The 20,518-nt window shown below is 37.9% G+C and overlaps 1 protein-coding gene across 2 annotated transcripts in view; it reads right to left on the minus strand.

The window, feature by feature from the left end:
- Nucleotides 1–20,518, minus strand: part of ADCY2 (adenylate cyclase 2) — a 205,666-nt gene that overhangs the window by 171,779 nt on the left and 13,369 nt on the right. For both annotated transcript variants that reach the window (XM_035319663.1, XM_035319664.1), the window contains exon 2: nt 15,237–15,434. In XM_035319663.1, the coding sequence (XP_035175554.1) occupies nt 15,237–15,434 (198 nt within the window). The remainder of the gene's footprint in view (nt 1–15,236; nt 15,435–20,518) is intronic.

A 20,518-nucleotide genomic window follows, 5' to 3' on the forward strand; every position in this document is an offset into this window, starting at 1 on the left:
AAAAGAAAAAGAAAAAGAAAAAGAAAAAGAAAAAGAAAAAGAAAAAGAAAGGCTGCTGATCTACCAGCAAGCAGTAGAATACCATGTCACAGTGGGGCGAGAAACTACAAGAAACTAGAATAGCACTGATGCCTGAGCTGACAAAACTGCTGCAAAAACTGAGAATGGGACTCCTAAGATATCAGGGACAGAGAGAGGGCCCAGAAGAATCAGGGAACCATGACCATGGGGTTTCTGGCAAGGAGAAATTAAAAAGGAAGAATAGAAGGAAAAGGAGGAATTACCTAGACAAGTTTGGGGATAATTTAGGAGATTCCTTGGAACAAAAGGGGCTGGGTATAGAAGCTGGGGTATGTTGGAGGAGTGAGAGACTGTACATTTCAAGGAACAGGGGTGAGAATCCAGGGGTGAGAATCCAGGGGCAGAGGATATTTCTGGATCACAAGGACTTGGGGTTCCACGGGGCAGCTCGGCAGCTATGTCCCCTCAGGCACCAGTGCTACTGTGATTTCTCCCTCCCCCTGGCATGGTAATCCATACATTGCAACAAGTCACACCTATGCATAGCTTTGATTTGGAGGTAGGGGAAGATGCCCAGGACTGTCACCTCCACAAAGGCTTTCCTAGCACTGCCTCTTCCTTAGCTATTCGCTTTAGTTGTGCAAAATGTATGGTCCTAAATAATAACGTTCCATCCAATTAATTCAACACTAAAAATAATCCAGTATCTCTAGTCAGAAAAACAATGACAAAAGGAAAAAACAGTCTGAGGACTGAAAAATGGGATTTTCAAGTAGTAATTTACTTAACAATAAGAAGAAACCTAACTAGAGCAATATTTAAATTGCATAGATACTGCTATGAGTCTTTCACTGTGAAACTGCAGTTTAGATGACAAATTCTTTTGGAGGATCTCAAGGTTAAGGCTGATTAGGAGGAATGAGGGGTTGGAACATCAGTTTCATACAAGTGTGGGAAGATCACTTAGCTACTCTATCGTTCACTAATGCTGATGATGCTTTGCCAGTCAATGGAGAAAAAGTTGATGAAAAGGTAACCACTAAAAAACTAAAAGCCATTACATTGGTTTTATAAACATTCTGTATTTTATTTTTATTACAAATGTGACAGATGAAATATACAATACTGTTCACCTTCCATACCTCAAAAATACTCCAAAAAAAAAGAAAAATTGTGAGCTTTTTACAGCTCTAGTAGTATTTTTTCAGACTTGTTTACCCTCCCATCTCTTCATTGCCACTGAGTACACAAATAACAAGAGTTGAAAGTCTACTTCCTGCACACGCAAAATGCGTGCTGCTCTTTGCCTAATCAACTGGGGATCTTATTTACCATCAGGTTACACTAACTTATGCTTAAATGAGGATTATATTTCTTTTACAGTTTTAACTCAACCCCTCTTATTTCTTCACCTTTCTCTTTAGTTCTTCTTTTGCCATGCTTGTGCCCTGCAACTCCAACATTTCTCCAGCATCCTGGTGCTCAGCCCACGGATGCTGAATGGCAGCCATTTGCCACTGGGCAGTGGCTTCACCTGATGGAAACAACAGGAAGCAAAAGCCAAGACACAGCAGTGGTGGGCTTGTCTTCAGCCTTCAGCCCTCTTGCACTGTAACAGTGACTGCAGCTATAAAGGGATACATCTGCATTGGCAATCTCATTCTGCTTTGTTAAGACAGGTTGGAACACAACTGCAAAAGTACTGAAAACTGAAACCTGACACTTTTTTATAAATCCCATTTTATTTATACATCCATACCATGTCAGTGTGGTCAATAATGAAGAATACAAGCCCTACAAGAATACCGAGGCAAAGTTGTTTTGTTCTGCAATCTGTGCTTGCTACTGCTAGTCAAATAATGAATCACAGAAACAATGTGCAATTGGATCTGCAAAGATTTTCCATCTGTAGCAGACTTCAGTGGCCACTACATGTCCCTGCAATACTGTAAAATGCAGTCTGCAGAATGCTCACGTGGCTTCAGAAAAGTAGTGCTTTCTGAAACTCAATTAAAAGTAAATAAGGAGACGTGAAAAGAAAGGGAATTAAGAGGTATTAAAGTAGAGGTTCTTTTGCTAGCCCTCTGGTGAAAGATATCCTATAACCATCTGCCTACATCAGAAATGAGTATGAAACGCTACTGTTGTGCTCATCTAGAACAAATTAGGTGGTAGTATGGAAATAAATACAAGCTTTTTAATGAAATATACAAATTAATGCTATGTGGACAACATATTTTTTTCCATTGTCAAAAATCTCGGTGATCTGGTAGAGCTGGCAGTTTGTCCCCATTGGACCTGACAAAGCCCCCAAATCATATTTGATATTCATAAATAGTTTTCTAGATGCTAATAAGCAAATTCAGGATATTACAAGAAGAAGAAAAAGAAAAAGCATCCATATGTATCTAAGTAAGACTCTAATCTCATCTGTCTGAAAGAGATTTAAAACGCTGTATTATACTTGTTTATACATGTGTGTACGTAATGTGTACACACCGATAGGAACTGTCATTAGATAACATATGCAGTCATAATGGGTAATCAGAGCATAAGGGGAAAAAAAAAAAAAAAAAAAAAAGACTGTTTCATTTAATTGTGATAAATCATTCAGGTTTTTTTTTAGGTATTTATGGAAAACAGGTTTGCAGGCACATGTATGTTTCATAAGATTTGTTTAGACATTCACCTTCATAATATGAGAGACTGTTAAATCAATTTACTTCATCACTGTAAATTATTTGAAAAATACTTTGATCATCAAGACAACAAAATGTTGGTCCCATTGCAGGGGAGGTGGAACTAGATGTTCTTTCAGGTTCTTTCCAACCCAAACCATTCTACGATTCTATGATAATAAAGATAAATTAATACAATACTGTCATATAAGTAAAATCCTATTACTTTAGGATCAGTTCTATCCCAAATTAACAAAACAATGAAAAATACTAAGAATCTGGAAGAAATAAAGCATAATATTTTAATTGCTCATAGAACTATCAAAAAGGAAAAAAAAGTCCATATAGGTTATTTTTCTTTTTTTTTTTTCTTTTGGTAGAACTGGAAGTGTGGTCAAGGGAAATTTGACAGAACTCTAACAGAGCCCTCAGATATTTGAACTTGTACCACTATCATCACTACCAGCACCTAAAAAAATTGGTAGCTAGTATCTACATAAACTCATCCCTATTAAAGAAGACAAACTATATTCTTATGAAGACTACAGCTGGCTGCAAGACCAGAGTGATGAAAAAAATACAGAGTGATGAAAAATTATGAAGTGTTATATTGAAGAAAGGCTGTCTTCATTAATAAGTGGGAGAGAAGACAACTGTCATGTTAAATATGAGAAGAGGATGCAAAATTAGGAGGAAATGTATAAAAGCAACTGCAGAAACAGAAATATAAAGGAATTGTGTTACAGGCAAAACAAGCAGAAAACAGTCAATGGACATTCATGCTGAAAATGTACAAACTGATAGATTACAGAAACAACCTCAAACTGAGTTATTACAACCAGGAAGAAATCTAGAAAGCACTACTGTGGAAAGAGACTATGCAGATTACAAAATGCAAATTAGTTTGGAATACCACATGGAGACATGAGTCAGGGAGATTGTAGCTACTGTCTAAGCCATCACTCCACCTGCAATCTTGAATATGATCCTTGTAAAACAAAGATATTTGCAAATCATTCAAAGGTTACAGAAAGCAGAACATTTAAGAAGAGATTCAGGTTTGCCCATTTAAGCAAGAATAGTGCCTTGAAAACAAAGCTTGCAGAATAATACCTTGAAAATAAGGTATACAAAACTAATCATGAATACAGAATTTATGTGTATATATATATATATATATTACTTAGATCAAAATGGTATGTACAAGAAGCAAATAGGAAAAATGCAATTTGTACTGCAACATGATTAATATGCAGTCAAGTATTACACTTTCCAGGTAACTCTTCCAGAACAATACGCCCCATCCCTGGAGGTGTTCAAGGCCAGGCTGGATGGGGCTTTGGGCAACCTGGTCTGGTGGGAGGTGTCCCTGCCCATGGCAGGGAGGGTGGAACTGGGTGGTCTTTGAGGTCCCTTCCAATTCAAACCGTTCCATGATTCTATGAATATAATGCAGGAGCATAAGATATTGAACAAAAGTTCAATAAATGTGTGATAAACGTGTGATAGTTCTGACAAACGAGTGATTTTACAGAAGATTATTTTAAGCTGTAAAATAAATAGGAAAATGTGTAGTAATAACATAAATTTGTGTTTTTCCTAAATGGCGCAACAGTGCATGCTCCACTGCAAGAAAATGTGACGGTTTTTATGCCTTGAAAATGCATGTATGTGAAGGGACAGGGTTGTGTTTTTTTTTTCTGATAGACCAAAAAGGTTTTTCTCCCACCATCATAGACATGAGTCTGTGTGCAATTGTTTTGGCTTCTTGGTTGCTCGGAATGAAACTTCTTTCATTTCATGGTGTTGTTTTTTATTGCTGTTGTTAGTTTTGTTTTGTTTCAAATTTTCCACACCAATAACACCTAGCCTGAGCTTTGGCTTACAACACTTACTGTTTACTGTCCTCACCCTGCAGGTTCAGATGAGCTCAGGTGACTATCCTGTTGTGAGGATGAGCAGCAACAAAATCTATGGTTAAACTAAGAATGTCTTTAAAAAAGGGCTGCTTCTTAGAACTCAAGTTCTGTTCATTTTTACAGAACAAAGCTTTTGAAATACTGTGACTCTGACGTAAAAAGCTAAGGTTTTCTACAATAATGAAGCTGGGAGATGTTGTGTCCTTCTCCCCAGTTTGGATCTCCCAGGCAGTTACTGGTTCTCTTTAGAAAGACCACTCCATTTGAAACCTGATGAAGTCCTTTTGCCTTCCCTGTTCTCTGCCATATCAATGTGCAAATCAGTCCCATACATTACCTAAAGAAATAGCAAAATCATTAAAAATAAATACTTCTGGGATTGTCCCCCAGCAACACTGTTTTCTGAGAACTGACTGTTATCTTGGTCCATTATTTTTCTCCTTCCTGTTTTTCTGGACAGCTTACTGCTGAATTAAGCCAATACAAACATAAAATCTAGGTCCCAATAACCAAGCAACATACAGTGACTAGTACACAGAAGAAATTTCTTCGTCACATAGTAAAACAAAACAAAACAAAAACTCTAAATGAACATGAATAACTTATTGAAAGAATACCTGTCTTCTAGTTCTCAATAAATTTACAATCTATAATTTATCTATCATTTATCTAATTTAAATTTTAGCTAGAGTACACATAATTCTTTAAAAATTAAATTAAATACATTTGGAATAATACAGTAGCAGATTTTTATGAATATATTTACTTGTATATATAAATTTTATAAATTATATATATTAAAATATATATGATATATAATGTATAATATAATATATATTATATAATAATTATATATATAATATAATATATAAATATATATGTTTATATATATTTGTATATAATTTATAATTTATAAAATTTTATTCATACAGATTTTATAAATTGAGTTATTCACATGGATACATAAAACATATATAAACATATACAAACATGATGTATCTCCTACAACTCATACTGAGTGACCCTTACTATATGAAAAATATTTCTACCTCTTCTCCTGCTTTCATAAAATTCTACAGAGTGTTTACAGGGTTTAGCCACACTGAAGAATCAGTTGTAAATGCTACCAGAAAACTTATGATTTCTTCTGTGCTACAAAACCCTTCTGAAATCTATCAGAATTAGGTACTAAAGACACAAAATTGACTTAAGTTCAGTTCTAAGATTGAGTTTTTTTAATTTTAGGGTTATTAGCTGGAAATAGATCACTACACTAGGAATATTTGTCGCTAATTAATGTATGACATGTATTTCTCATGCATATTTTATTTCCATTTCATTACTGAACCTACCCATCCTTATTCACAGAGTTACTGGGATAGTGTCTGAAAAGTATGGTTCGCATCTTACTAGTCAACAAATTTGTAACAGTGAGCCAAATCATCTTCAAGTATTTGATAATTTATTGTAAGCAATGTTTTCTACTTTCTACTACTTGGCTTGCACTATAGAGTTGTATTTTTTTTTTAGATTTTCAGATTTGCAAGTGAAACTGAAACTGACTGAAATGTATCTCACAAATAGCATATTAGAAACTGCAAGCACGAAGGGAGAAATTCTGCTACCTGCCTCCTAACCTAATTGAGAAGCAATCCTCTGACAATCCAGATTTGTTTTTTACCACCATAGTTTTACCAAAAACTTCAATAAAATAAAATAAACAGAAACAGGGAACACCATCAAACGAATAAACTGAGATCTTATGCAGCTTATAAGAAACATTTTCACACCATCCATTTTATTTTTGTTTTCTAACATCTTGCTGTCTTAATTATTACAGCATTAGAAAATTGCAAACAAACAGATTTGAGACAAATGGTGAAAAATGACTAAAGATCATTATCTGTGATGATGTACCCCTTCACTACCTAATTCACAAAAATAAAAGTGTACAGAAGCATATCCATGGCCAGGTACAGGTATGAGAATTGCCATGGCAGGCAGGTAATCAAAGTAAAATTGCTGACCAAAAGACTCACGCAGTGTCATGCCAAAGCCTCCCCTCCTGGAAGTCAGGCAAATTGCCACAGTTCTAAGTGGAAAACAATTTCAATGAAAGGAAGAGGTTTGTATAGCTGCTCTAAATTATATTTAGCTAACAAGAAATTCTGTATAGCTTCCTTAGTGGTTCCTCTGTAGCTCCATCATGCAAGTAATTGTTAACTACTGTGTAGTATAAAATTATTAAAATGTTTATTTCCTAATGTCAAATCAATTATTAAGCTCATAAGAAGCCTTATGAATGGCTTGAATTATTAATTTCTATTTGTCATTTGGTCTCAACTTCAGCAACATCAGAACAATGTGATGATATTCAAAATTTGAATTGCTTGGTTTCAATTCTCTCTGAAACATTAACAGATTTATTGATAAGTGTTCTTTCCCATCACAGAGGAAAAAGCTTGCCACATTCAATTTTGCATATTTATCTGAGACATATGTTTTTATTGTACTTCTATGGAGCTACGTTAATGCTTTCCTTAGCAAAATTGAATCATGTGACTTGCACAGTAAACATCACAATGCACATAAGCTATGTAATAATCTTGATGAAATCTACAATCAGTTCAGCCTTTGTACTTAATTTTATGATTTGAGATGGAAAAATCACTAAAGGAAATGGAGTAAAGAAAAATAAACTAGCAGAAAACTAAGGTTTCATAAGGGTCTTCTAATAGAGGTGTAGTAAACATTCAGTCTCTTCTGGTTCATATTACACCAAACCTCTCTCATAAGACTTAAAAGAATTGCCTGAAGAGATCAGAAATATAGCTAGATTATTATACCCTGATATTATGTTTTTTAAGACTACTGCTCCAGAAGAACTCTGGAAGAATAAAAGACATTTAAATAATAAAAAGCCATGAACTTTTATAACTCAGAAAATCCATCTCTTTAGTTTTGGTATGCGCTTCAGGTACAAAGTAAATCTTCATTTAGACTAGTTCCCTAGTCCCCAGGGTATAAGTAATGTATACCCTGGGGATACATTGTCTACACAGTAATTGTATACACATTGTATACACAGTAATGTATACCCTGGGGACTAGGGGACTAAAAGGATGCTCCTGGATCACTCACTGGTCTATTTCCCTTCTACTGTATACACAGAATGACTCTTAAAAAAAGGACAGCATTCCACCGTAAAACCAATTAATTAGTTTAATGCTTATTAGCCTGTCTGGAAAGCCACTCCACAAACTCAGTGCTCTAGTGGCTAACAGATTTATTCCAATTTCGAGTTTAAATTTCATTTCTGGCTGCTTGATGTGTGTGCGCGTGTGTGCTTGTGTGTAAACAGACCTTCAGTACCTTCTCCTCCAGCCTGGCGTTTACAACCAGAGATTATCTGTAGATGGCAGTCACACCACTCTCAGTGTTGTTCTGTTCTGCTCCTCTATACCCAAGTCAAACTCTCCTCTCACAAAACAGGCTCTCTCCTTTGTCCTGGTGATCTCACTTGCTTCATTTGTTGCAGTTTCAGTTTATCTTTTCAAATGCAGGTGACCAGAAATACACACAGTGACCCAGGAAAGGTTTCATCAGTGCCTTCTCTGGACATTTTGCCATCATAACTGATTCTTTTATGGGTGCATACCATAATGACTAAACGACCAACTAATGCACCTCCTCTTGATGCTGCTTGTCCCTGCTCATTTTCTGCTGATGATCTCTTGGCCTATAGCTGAAATTTCTGCTGTTAGTTCCCAAATGCAAGCACCTAGCACTTTGTATTATTAAATTTCATCTAGTTGCTATTACTTCAGTCCTCAAGGTCATGCTGTTCTTCCCCTGTAACATCCTGATCCTCTGCGGTCTTAGGACTCTTAGCTGTGCCATCAACAACCTTCATTACAGCAGTGACATTCTGTTGCCCCACCACTGGCAAAAAGCACTAATAAAGGCAATCATTCCCCAGAGAGCTCCCCAAGAAATTGAACCAGCAATCTTCCTTGTGTCTGATGCTCTCTGAAGTCGCCCCAGCTGCCATCTCCCTTCGTCTATATTTACAGTTACTTTGATAACTCCTTTCTCCTCTAGCTTTCCTTCTGGTTTACCATTTGGCACTTAAACAGACTTTATGTTTTTTTACAAAACTGCTTTCCCTACTTAAAAAATAAATCAGTTCTCTTTCCTCGAACACGCTGCCATCACATACCAAAGGTTAACAATGGCATATTAGTTATGCTAACAGGGTGTTCAAAGGCTCCACACATGATTTTACTGTATTAATCTACCATATTACTGATTTTAATGACAAGCTGGCAGGTCTTTAGTAGCTCAGCTTTTTCCTGTCTCATATACAGATATAGCCACACCAGACTTGACAAACACATTAAAATGTCTTGCTATTAAGCCTGTGCCTTCATGTGTCTATAAAAAAAATATAAAAAAGAAGAATATTAAGATAAAAATAATCTGTTCTTCTCCTTCCTCTAATATCACTGCAAATAGGACTTGTAACTTGTGGATTCTGGGTTTCTTCCTTTTCTATCACACCTATTCCTAAAGCACAATATTTTCACCTTTTCAAACTACCTGGTTTTCCTTATGTCCTTTTTCATTGAACCACACTCCTAAAAGATATAGTTCCTCACCCAAGGTACTCATTCCTGATGGTTTGATTACCCTTGAGCTTGAAAAGATGGCAAGCCTCCTCCTATTCCAGATCCGGAGCCCTCTGCAGAATTCACTATAACTCATCCATGCTTTCCTGTGCTGCAGGAACTTCATTGGCACCCATCCTGTTCTCCTTCTCAAACATCTAACTGTTTTGGCACTGCTTAACTGCACGTTTTATTAGTAATTTACATCAGGGCCAACTTCAGATAATGAAGGTCCCAAGCAAGGTGTGGAAATGAGGCCCTAAGTAATTCGGTGCAAAAAAAAATGTTCTTTCTTTCCCATGAACACATCCAGCTTGCCACAGACACAGCCATCTTGTGCAACTGGGAGCTCAGACCTGCCAAAGGCAGACATACACACCTCTCTGGTTCTGCACCTTTCGCTTTGCTCACCTCTAAATGCAACTCTACATCTTCCCTCAGAGGGCCCCATGTTGTCTCAGGAGCCCTCATGCAGGCAGTGGCCACACTGATATCTTCAGATGCCAAGGGAATATCAAAGAAAATTAGAATAATAATCATACAATTATAGAATCATAGAATCATTAAGGTTGGAAAAGATCTCCAAGATCATCTGGTCCAACCATCCCCCTACCACCAATATCACCCACTAAACCATGACCGTAAGCACCAGGTCCAACCTTTCCTTGAACACTTCCCAGGGACAGTGACTCACCACTTCCCTGGGCAACCCGTTGCAATGCCTGACCACTCTGTCTGAGAAGAAATGTGTCCTAATTTCCAACCTAAACCTTCCCAGGCACAACTTGAGGCCATTCTCTCTAGTCATATCACTAGTTACCTGTGAGAAGAGGCCAACCCCCAGCTACCCGCACCTTCCTTTCAGGTAGCTGTAGGGAGCAATAAGGTCTCCCCTGAGCCTCCTCTTCTCCAGACCAAACAACCCCAGCTCCCTAAGCCACTCTTCACAGGACTTCCAGGCCCTTCACCAGCTTTGTAGCCCTTCTCTGGACACACTCCAAGACCTCAATGTCATGCTTGTAATGGGGGGCCCAAAACTGAACACAGTACCAACAGTGAAAATTTGGCCTATGCTTTGTATATCAATGAAGCTCCAAGGCCTGAAATCAACCACTCCACAATACCACCTCCTCCATAACAATGCTCCATAACAACAACTCCTATGAAGAGAGGCTGAGGACACTTGGCTTGTCTAGCTTGGAGGAAAGAAGGCCAAGAGGTGACCTCACTGCTGTGTACAGCTTCCTAAAGAGGGAAAGTGGAGAAGGAGGCACCGGTCTCTTCTCCCTGCTCACCAATGACAGGATGAGCAGGAACAGCATTAAAGCTGTACCAGTGGAGGGTCTGACTGGACATGAGGAAAAATTTCTTTACCCTGAGGGTGGTCAAACACTGGAACAGGCTTCCTAGTGAGATGGTTGATCACAGAATGGCTCAGGTTGGAAGGGACCTTAAAGATCATCTACTTCCAACCCCTTGCCTGTCACTGTTAATGCCCTGTGCTTGTCAATGTACAAGAGGTGTTTGGACAATAACCTCAGTAATATGCTTTAACTTTTGGTTAGCCCTGAAGTGGTCAGGAAGTTGGACTACATGTTCTTTGAAGGTCCCGTCTATCTGAAGTAAACCTATTCTATTCTATTCTATTCTATTCTATTCTATTCTATTCTATTCTATTCTATTCTATTCTATTCTATCCTATCCTATCCTATCCTATCCTATCCTATCCTATGCTATTCTAACACATTCTATCCTATTCTGTTCTAACACAAAACAAAGAAGTCCTCTAGATTCAGCTCAAAAAGTAGCATTTGGAATAAAATAGCCAAACATATATTCTAAACACATCACTCCATGTATAATTTTTTTTGGAAATCAGAAGTGTCAAATCCTGCTTGAAGTAATTTCTTTGCAGTAACTGAATATAGACATGGAGGAACACATCTGGTGCCTGGGCTGTGCATTTGTAACTAAACAGAGTTGAATACCAAAATCCAGCAATGATAGAATTCATTAGACTAGCATAATGCTGTATAATTACCCTCTTTCTTTTACCATCCACTGTATGCCTTACGAGCTCTTCTTACCCCTTGATATCAATGAGCTATGACATATTTACACACATCCTGTATAAAAGGCTGAGGAAGTATTAGACATGACAAAGGATGACACAGAAAGGCAACTGTTGTACAATAACTATACTGTCAGTGAGACAAGAGGAAAGTAATTTAAATTCATCCTCTTGCATGTAACTTTAGAGATAGGTACTGGATTTTCATTGTTAGAAAGCAGAACCTTTCTTTTAAGTCCTAATACAACAAGATCACCCTTCTCCATCAGCGCTGCTTCCTCAGCTTGCCTACTGTGCATTATTGGCTTTCCACCAAACACACCATCTACTGATGGTGGCACAGACATTTCTAAACATCTTCCTGGGGTCTTTCCTCACTGAAACCATCCCCACACATTATCGCTCGTATCTTAGATTTGGAAAGACCTGCCAGCAGGCAATAACTCTCTCACAGCCATTACGTGACTTCCTTTGCTCTGCTTCTGTCCTACCAACCCCAGCTAGGTGCCCTGTGACTCCTGCCTGACCTCCTGGACCATCCAGCCTCCCTGCATTGGGCTGTAATTCAGTCTTGTGCGCGTAGGTTCTCTCAAAACACCCAAGTTCCCTGGACCACCAGGATAAACCAGAGGCTCCACTGCCAAGTCTGGCACTCACAGACTGACAGCAGTGAGAGAGGGCTGCCACACATATATAATGACAGTTTGTCAAGTACCAAGGGCATTTGCCACCATTGCCCTAATTTTTCCATGTAAAGCCACCCACTGCCTAGGTGGTACTCTCTCGATCTCTCTCTCACTGCACTTGCTTCTCTTCACCGTCCACAAATGAGGGAGCTTGGGCTAACTGAGGAGGTAAGTTAGTTGGTAAGGGTGATAATGCAAACATCCTGCAAATTGTCTCTGCTCGTGGATGGGTTCATGATTACTCCCATGCAGCTGAGTGCCAGCTACAGCCTTTGGATCAGGCTCAGCAGGCAATTAAGGAGCCAGTACAGGGCTTGCAGACAGGCCCCAGGGACGAAGCAAGTCTGCAGCCGCCCGCTACCCCCTTCAAAACGCGGCCAGATCTACACCTGATAATGGCTTTCTCTCCAAAGCTGTAGCTGCAGCTGAACAAGAGACAAGGAAATGCAGACAGATAAAAGCGGTCTGCAGGGACAACAAAAGCAAGCTGAAACCAATTATGATTTGCACTTATTTCATACCAGCCCACAGGACTCTTAACGCAAAACAATGGCACTGCCCGGCCGCTTCATTTTCCGTCCTCCATTGTTCGTGAAAGTTATTTGAGCTATGTGCCTGCAGGCACAGGGGGAACTGCTCTGCATTAAATATATATTGAGTTCATAACTAAAATAGTCTCTCCAAAGTTGTATTTTCATTATAAACAAAAGCAGCAAAAGTTCACACCTGAGGTACCTTCAACAACAGAGAAAATTGGCATTTGCGACTTAAAAACAACCACAAGGGACATTAAAACCATCAAGCCAAAAAAAAACAAAGGATGCAGGGTTGTCTTTTGAGTTAGGGGAGGAGGTTACTGCACAAATGAGAAAATACATTCTTTCTATAAACTATGGTATGCAGGAAATTTATCTTTCAGCAGTTACTAGTACAATTAAGAAATTCCATACTTTTAACAAGCTCAGAATTCAGAAGACATGAAAGATATGATGAAAAGAGTATTTTTAAACTCTGCTAGGCCAGAACAAAAGTTAGGCTGTAGTTTGGAGAAAATGAAAGTAAAGCACCTGTTAAGTAAATAATTGTACATGAACTGGTTCTTTTTATTATTATGATGATCATTTTCCAATTAGTTATTTTGACAAGGATATATTTGAAACAGAACTAATTTAAATTTTACTTCATATTTCCTTTTTTTTCATACAAAGCATAAAGGAACAAGAAAAAGACCTTAATAAACCAAGCAAAATGTGTTTTAAATTCACAAAATATAAAACTTTAGGAAAGAATCTGTCAGTAACCCCCAAGGAAGGATTTTTCAGATTTGCTTTCATATAATTATAGGGGAGAACATTGATTACTGACCTACATAGTCCTGATTCAGAGCAATCAAAACACCAACATTACAGGAATAGACAGTGGTATTGTACTACTGGCTGCTTTTTTTTTTTTTCATCAAACTGGGTATTAGCCTGGTGTGTAAGATGTCAAACTCCCAGAAAGATTTCCGTATTTCTGTAGGTTACTTTTAACTGACAGTAGGTAAAATAATGCCTACAGAAGCAAACACCCAGACAGCACAGCTATTCAAAGGACGAAAATTTATTCTGGCGCAAGCGAACCGTCCCAGTGCAGGGAGCCCTGCGACATCTGACTTGAGAAGTGGTCAAGGGCCACCCAGCCCCAGCACCTCTCCTGGCAGAGGATGAGCACACGGCACAGCCCAGCTAAGCCATGTACGGACAGCGGGGTCTGGAAGTACAGACACTGCTGTCTGGAAGCAGCCCTTCCTCCTGCAGATGGCCAGCCCGGTCACTCTGGTGCTATGGGAATGCCTCTATTTCCCTAAGAAAGAAGCAGGGCAGGACAAACCAACTTGACAGCCTAAACACAACACCAAGACTGCAACTGCAGAATCCATTTTAGATCTCTTTCATGCCACATGCTTTTGAAAATCATTATCATCTCTCTCAAATAACAAAATGAAACTCTGTAGAATTTGCAATGAAAAGATAATATGGCTAATTAAATATATGCATCTAAGCTCAAAAGCTTGAAATATTCTAGCATGACATCCCACATCTGGTGATGAAAATCAATAAAACAACAAAGTAAGACTATGTGAAGTACCTTGACTTGATACCACAAAGATACAGGCACTTTTCTTTTTATCACATACAAGTGTGGCCTGGTTTTCAAAAAAAAAAAAAAAAAAAAAGAAAGCAGATTCACAGATAATTAATCCCTGAAACTTCCAAGAAAAAGAAAATACAGTCACTCACAGAGGTAAGGGCTCCTTAACTAATATTAACAACATACATCAGCAATTTAAATCATTTGAATCAAGGACTTCATAGGAACTCATTGCACACTTAAAGTTCAGTATTTGCATAAGTCTCTGCAAGATCCAAATAACAAGTAAGAGAAATTGTTTCAGGTTTATCTTAAAGACCTAGAAGGCATCCCAGACAGCACACTGCAACGTAAAGGTTATACCAAACTGATGCTCAACACAGAATTTTCAGAGGACACATTTATATATTTAAAAGTTTTCTGCCACCCTATAAAGAGTTTTACAGTGATTATTTCAGAAGCATTTCCATGTAGAGGGGAAAGGAAAAGGATATACCAGAACACAGCAGAATCTATCAGGAACAGCTTTGGATATTACACACCATTTATTAATATTTCAAAACTGCTATTAACAGGCAACTATACCTTTGCTTTGTCTTATTTAAAAAAAAAATAAAGTGTTAAGGGTAATTTACTCTTTCTGTACTCATTTATTTCCCTAGATAGGAAACTCCCAATCCTTCTTCCTCAAGCGTTGCGAGAGAACATCTTGAAGATTACTGAGTTGACAGCAGTAACGCTTTACACTGAAGATAGTTTTGAATAAAACTAGCACTTCTGACATGTTAAACGGTCACTAGAATCAAATGTTCATTATACAAGGAAGTTGGTGACTGATATCAAATGTTCAATGTGCCAAGAAGCTTAAATTATAAAAGTAAAATCCTCCATACCTTAAGTATACACATATAAAACAGATGCTGGAAGTCTTAGCATGCAAACTCTTGGTCACAAAAACGTTTTATTAGATGTCCCACAAAAAGTATCATTGATACTTTTGCATAGAATGGCTCTTGGAACCTAGCCAGTGGAAGTAAAAGTAATAATAACAACAGTCTTACCTGGTCCCAGGGACAGATGATTCCTCCGAAACACATAAAAAGATATCCCATGGCAACCAGACATACCCAGACCACCAGCGAAAATATACGGAGCAGTTTTTTGAAGACAGGTTCCACGCAGACAAGGATAAATATAGCAAAAAAAATTGCTAGCGCTGTTGGAACAGTTATTAAAAACGCCACGTGGTCTTCAATTTCCTGGAAACAAATGAAAATAAAAGGAAGTTAAAACCCGATGTATTTAAAGGTCAGACAAGGACAAGATACTCTTAACTGACTGCACACGGATCTCAGAAAGACATGATAATACGAATCAAATATCAAGTGATATGAATCAAAATAGGATTTATTTCACTGTAAGAAGCTCTGATTTGAAGTACTAACTTCATAAACAACTACTAACCACCCTACTACTTCTTTTGCTAAATTAAGAAATATAGTAGTTGAAGCAGATTAAGAGAACTAACTCACACGACAGTAATGTGCTAAGCCTGAAAGACTAAGCGAATTAAAATCTGCAGAAGCAGGATAGGCCCTCTGCTCGATTTCAAAATATTTCTGTGGTCACTGTGGTTTGCAGGTGAAATTCAAGCATCTCCGTTGAAGAATGCAGCTGTCAAAATGTTTCCCAAATCGACACTGTATCCCTAAGTCCACATCAGCCTTATTTTTCTGACAGTGATATCTACCAGGCACTATACATCTTGCTTCTGTTTGAAGCATTCATCTGTAAGGATGTGCTCTAGACTACATATGCACATTTTTCCTAGCAACTGCTTACTTTGAAATGTGTAAGCAACACACAGAGCAACGACTAGAACCTAACTGGAAATGAGATTCAGAATAAACAAGAACTGAATTTATTTACAGAACTCACATAGTTACTACACTAATATTTTAAAATCATCTAGCAATAGACGCATTAACAAAGAATACATATTTATTTTTATATTACTATATTTGTTCAAAGGTATCCCTGGTTGAAGTAAAGCAGCACTATATCAAAGTTTGGTTGTACAATCTTCATTGGTTCAGGCAACTGTTAGGAATTCTAACAGCAACTTGTAGAAAAAAAAAAAAAAAAAAAAAATTGCAAAAGCAGACCCCAAATGACGCTATTGCAACAGCATAAAACCCTCCACGAGTTCACACCACATGCAGAACGGCTTTGTATCCACTTCTCATGCTGGTGAGATCTTTGGGACACTCTGAAGTACCCATTTGATGGTTTTAAAGACATAGAAGCAGCATTTCCTTTCCCCTAGTTTTGTAGTTGCTTTCTTAGTGCCTGATAGATTTTACTTATTAGTGGTTTCCTTAAAATTTTACTTAAAACCTTTATAATTTTTTTTCTTTCTTATTTGTGCACGAGAGGTAGAGCAAAATAAACAAACAAACAAAATAGCGTTTCAGCCTTTTTTTTTCTTTCATACCTCAATAAAAGACAAGTTACACAACCTGCTGTCTATAGAAAACCACACATGCTGCAGGAATCTTTCACCTCCTTCTCCTCAAACTCCAGAGTTTGTGCCCGTGAGTGCACGCGCGCTGTCCAAATGAGCGTGCCCACACCTTCAGCTAGCAGAGCTTCAGAAGCCATGGACCCAGGCAAGCACATACCCGAACCTCAACCCACAGATCCTGGACTTCGGCAGGCCAGCAGAGGCACTGATTGACTTTCTACCAAGCTCATTAGCTGCTACGCCATGCGGCTTGCACCATTAGCTATCAGCCATATGGCTCTGAGAGCAGGGTGACCAGCACCCTGGCTGCTGGAAACCCAGGGAAACGCCGCTATCAAAGCCTACGCCTGATCGGGCAGGCTGCAGGTTATCTCTCCTGTACCATACCTCACATATCACCAAAAAGTCGAAGAGAAATCCCGGCAGCACTTTTTAGAGCTAACACTTTCTCACCTTGCAAACAACATGTTTAAGCTACCTTTCCCTTTTCTGTTTTTGACTGCAAGAACTCAGCTGCAGCAGCAGTTTTCCATAACCCACATTTTTTTTCTGCTCTCCACACTCTGATACCAGCCCTTGCAGTCACTTCAGAGAGCTGACAGAAGGCAGCTCATCTTTCAGCTGTCTTTATTCTTTCTTCCCTTTTAAATTTACAAAGTCACACGTTTAACCAAGTATCGCTGCAACTGATGATCAGGGTATAAGCAAAAGAGTCAAGAAACTGTAAGTCATGATGCTAACTCTGAAATGAAAGCACTAAAATCTTCCAGATGTTAAATGCACATATTAAGCAGTCGGTCTCATTGAAAATAAACTTAGGAGCTTCATGCTAGGCACAGAGCTAAGTGTTTGCATGAGCACAGAGCTGCATGAAGTAAGGTGGATGTCATCCTGCACAGCAACAGACAAAATATCCAACCTAACTAGTAATAACAAGAGCTGATGATTTATGTCGCTAAAGTCTGTGGGTTTTGTTCATCCCCATCTCTGAAGTTTGTTTTAGTAATTGTCATGGCAATGATTTAGTCATGTCACAACCAGTGTCAGCCCAGATTACATCAAAAGCATTTAACTTAAACCTTTGACTTCTGAACTTCCAGGCGAGATTGCAAAACTCCTGTGACACAGAGAAATCTGACCCTTCACCTGTGGCAGGTCAGCACTGCATTCCTTGTGTTATCTCACACAGCAGGGTTGCAGCCCTGAAGAGGAATCCACAAGCTCCCCAAAGAAGCCAAGATTCAGGAAAACCTATAATTTTAATGAGGGCAATTTGGTATTTCATTGATAACAATCATGCTACAAATATATATGGCATGAATAGCTATATGCACTTAGACAATATTCTTCTCAGTAATCTATGTATATACCATGCTTGCTAGGATGTTCTTGCTCTGTAACAAGCACACAGAATTTAGATTTCAGTTTAGAGTATATGTACACACATACAGTTAAATATTGATATATATATATGCTAACATTAGATCAATCTATCAAAATGTTTGTTCCAAATTAACAGCTAATCAGTCAAAAAAAAAAAAAAAAAATCTAAGTGTACACTGACCTCAACACTTAGCTGAGCCAGTCATTGTGATGACTAAATGAAAACTTTTTCTATTCTTTATTTCTAGTTTCTTCCCTTCTCAGGTTGCCTACTGCAAAATTATGCAGTTTTGTTTTGGTTTAAAAATACGCTGGGAAAAAAAAAAAAATAGATCATAGTGTTTAAGTTCCTCATCACTTGTAAATGAAAGAGATCACCCTGACTTCAATGGGACTTCACCTAGCTGAGCTGGCTACAAAACCACCAGCTTCTGGTGGCCCAAGGTGCTTACATTTTTCCATACACTGTGTATCTAAAGTCAAAGATGAATTTATAGACAGGATAGAGTACACTTTAGGTAAAGAAAATATGAGAAAACATTTGTTATTACAACCTTAATCCTGTCCAGAAAGCCTTGATACAAATTTGGTTTAGATCAACAGAAGCAGACTGTGTGACGCAGGATTTTATTTTGGAAATGACTTCTAATAATATTTTTCTATTACTCCAGAGAAGCTAAATATTCATGAAATTGTAACTTCAAGAGCAGGACATTTAAAGCTTGTAACTTCCTGATCAATATTTGCAATCATCACTGTGTTTAGCATGTTACAAGATGAAGTCAGGTGCAAAGACAAATCCTGAAGATTAAACATTTCATTTGCCTAACCATTTCCCAAGGACAGGGAAAAAAAAAAAAAAAAAAAAAAAAAAAAAAAAATCTCTTTTTTTTTTTAATTTCTAGTCTCAGAAATTAAAATACACCAAAGGTAATAGGATTAAAGTATCAGCATGACACTTATGAACATAATGGCTAAGCCTACGATACATAGATCTTGCCTGACAGCTCTACCTTCCACAGTGTTTGCTATCTTGCTGTCTTTTAATTACTGAAAAAATTAAAAAGTCTACCCTTAGAAATTTTTCCAACCCCCATAAATTCATAAGCATGTTACAACCTTGTTATCACCACTAAAATCTGAAGAATCACTTTCATTCATCTTTCCAAAAAACACCACCTTCTCTCATCCTCCATCCTTTTCCTTCTTTTTCCTGGTAACGGTACGCCTTCTGCTCAATTTTAAACAGCAGAGCTGCTGTAGAGCAATTCACTGTTTTATATAAGCCACACAACTTGATAAAGCACTCCGTAAAAATGAACAAACAAGCATTTAAAACACTAGTTTCAGCATAAAATCTTCTCCCATGGTCTCTCTCATTCTTTTGATACTTTCTCCTTTATTCTTTTCATCTAATGGAATTTGACAGCACTCTACATACAGCAAACACCTGCTGGGATCTGAAATATCACATACTTGCTTGGAATTAACTCAAACCATTTACTGTATTAAATCATTACTAAAAACACTTTTTGCTGAGATCAGTAAAACATTTTCTAAATGCAAAAAAGAGCAATGTTCTTCAAACACTAAAACTATCTAAGATTCATACATACTGTCAAAAGTGATGATTTAAAAAAAAAAAAAAAAAGTAGGCCTCAAAGATTGTCTCACTGACCTCTTTACTAAAATAGAATACGTTCCTTTAAGCAGAGTGACTGAATGTATCTGTTTAGTTATCCTCTGTAGCAAAAAATGGCCATTTTTCCTGTAAAGCCTTTTCCAGGACTTGAGAGAAAGAGCTACAATGATTTTCAGAGGACATGTCCTCACCCTTCTCTTCACAGAAGTAGACAGCATTTCAGTTCTCAAGAAATAGTTCCCCAAAAAGCTACTTGTGACTTTTATCCTATGTTTTTAATATGTTAGTGAACTTGCTTACGGCTGACTACACTGGATGCCATCTTCTAAAGAATTGGAAAAATCTCCTTTATTTCTGGGAGGTGTTGCTCTCTGCTCCTGGCCAAAGAGCTGTACTACCTCATTTATAACTTCATCATTTAGGGCAACGTAAAAGGTTTGGCTGGCCACCTCAGACTTTTTTTTTCATCAATTTCATCACCACCTTCACGTCAGAAATGGCAGTCTTTAAGGCCAGATGCTGTTTTTACGACCACATGGTATTTTCTCGATCCACAGCTCAGAAAAACTCCTCTGCCTTTCATGCCTACCGTTTATCTTTCATAGCACAGAGCTTTGATAGTGCTTCTTGCTTAGCTGCCTGGTTAGAAGCTTTCTTGTGTGCTTTTTTTATTATTATTTTATTAATCTCTTATTGAGCTCTGTGCAGCATGTTTATGAACACTAGCAGCAAATTAATTGAACTGTACTTTTTAATCAAACTGTCCTGAAGCTCGTGTCGACAAAGCTCTTGAT

Source organism: Oxyura jamaicensis, chromosome 2 (assembly GCF_011077185.1).
Source record: "Oxyura jamaicensis isolate SHBP4307 breed ruddy duck chromosome 2, BPBGC_Ojam_1.0, whole genome shotgun sequence".
Taxonomy (NCBI): Eukaryota; Metazoa; Chordata; class Aves; order Anseriformes; family Anatidae; genus Oxyura; species Oxyura jamaicensis.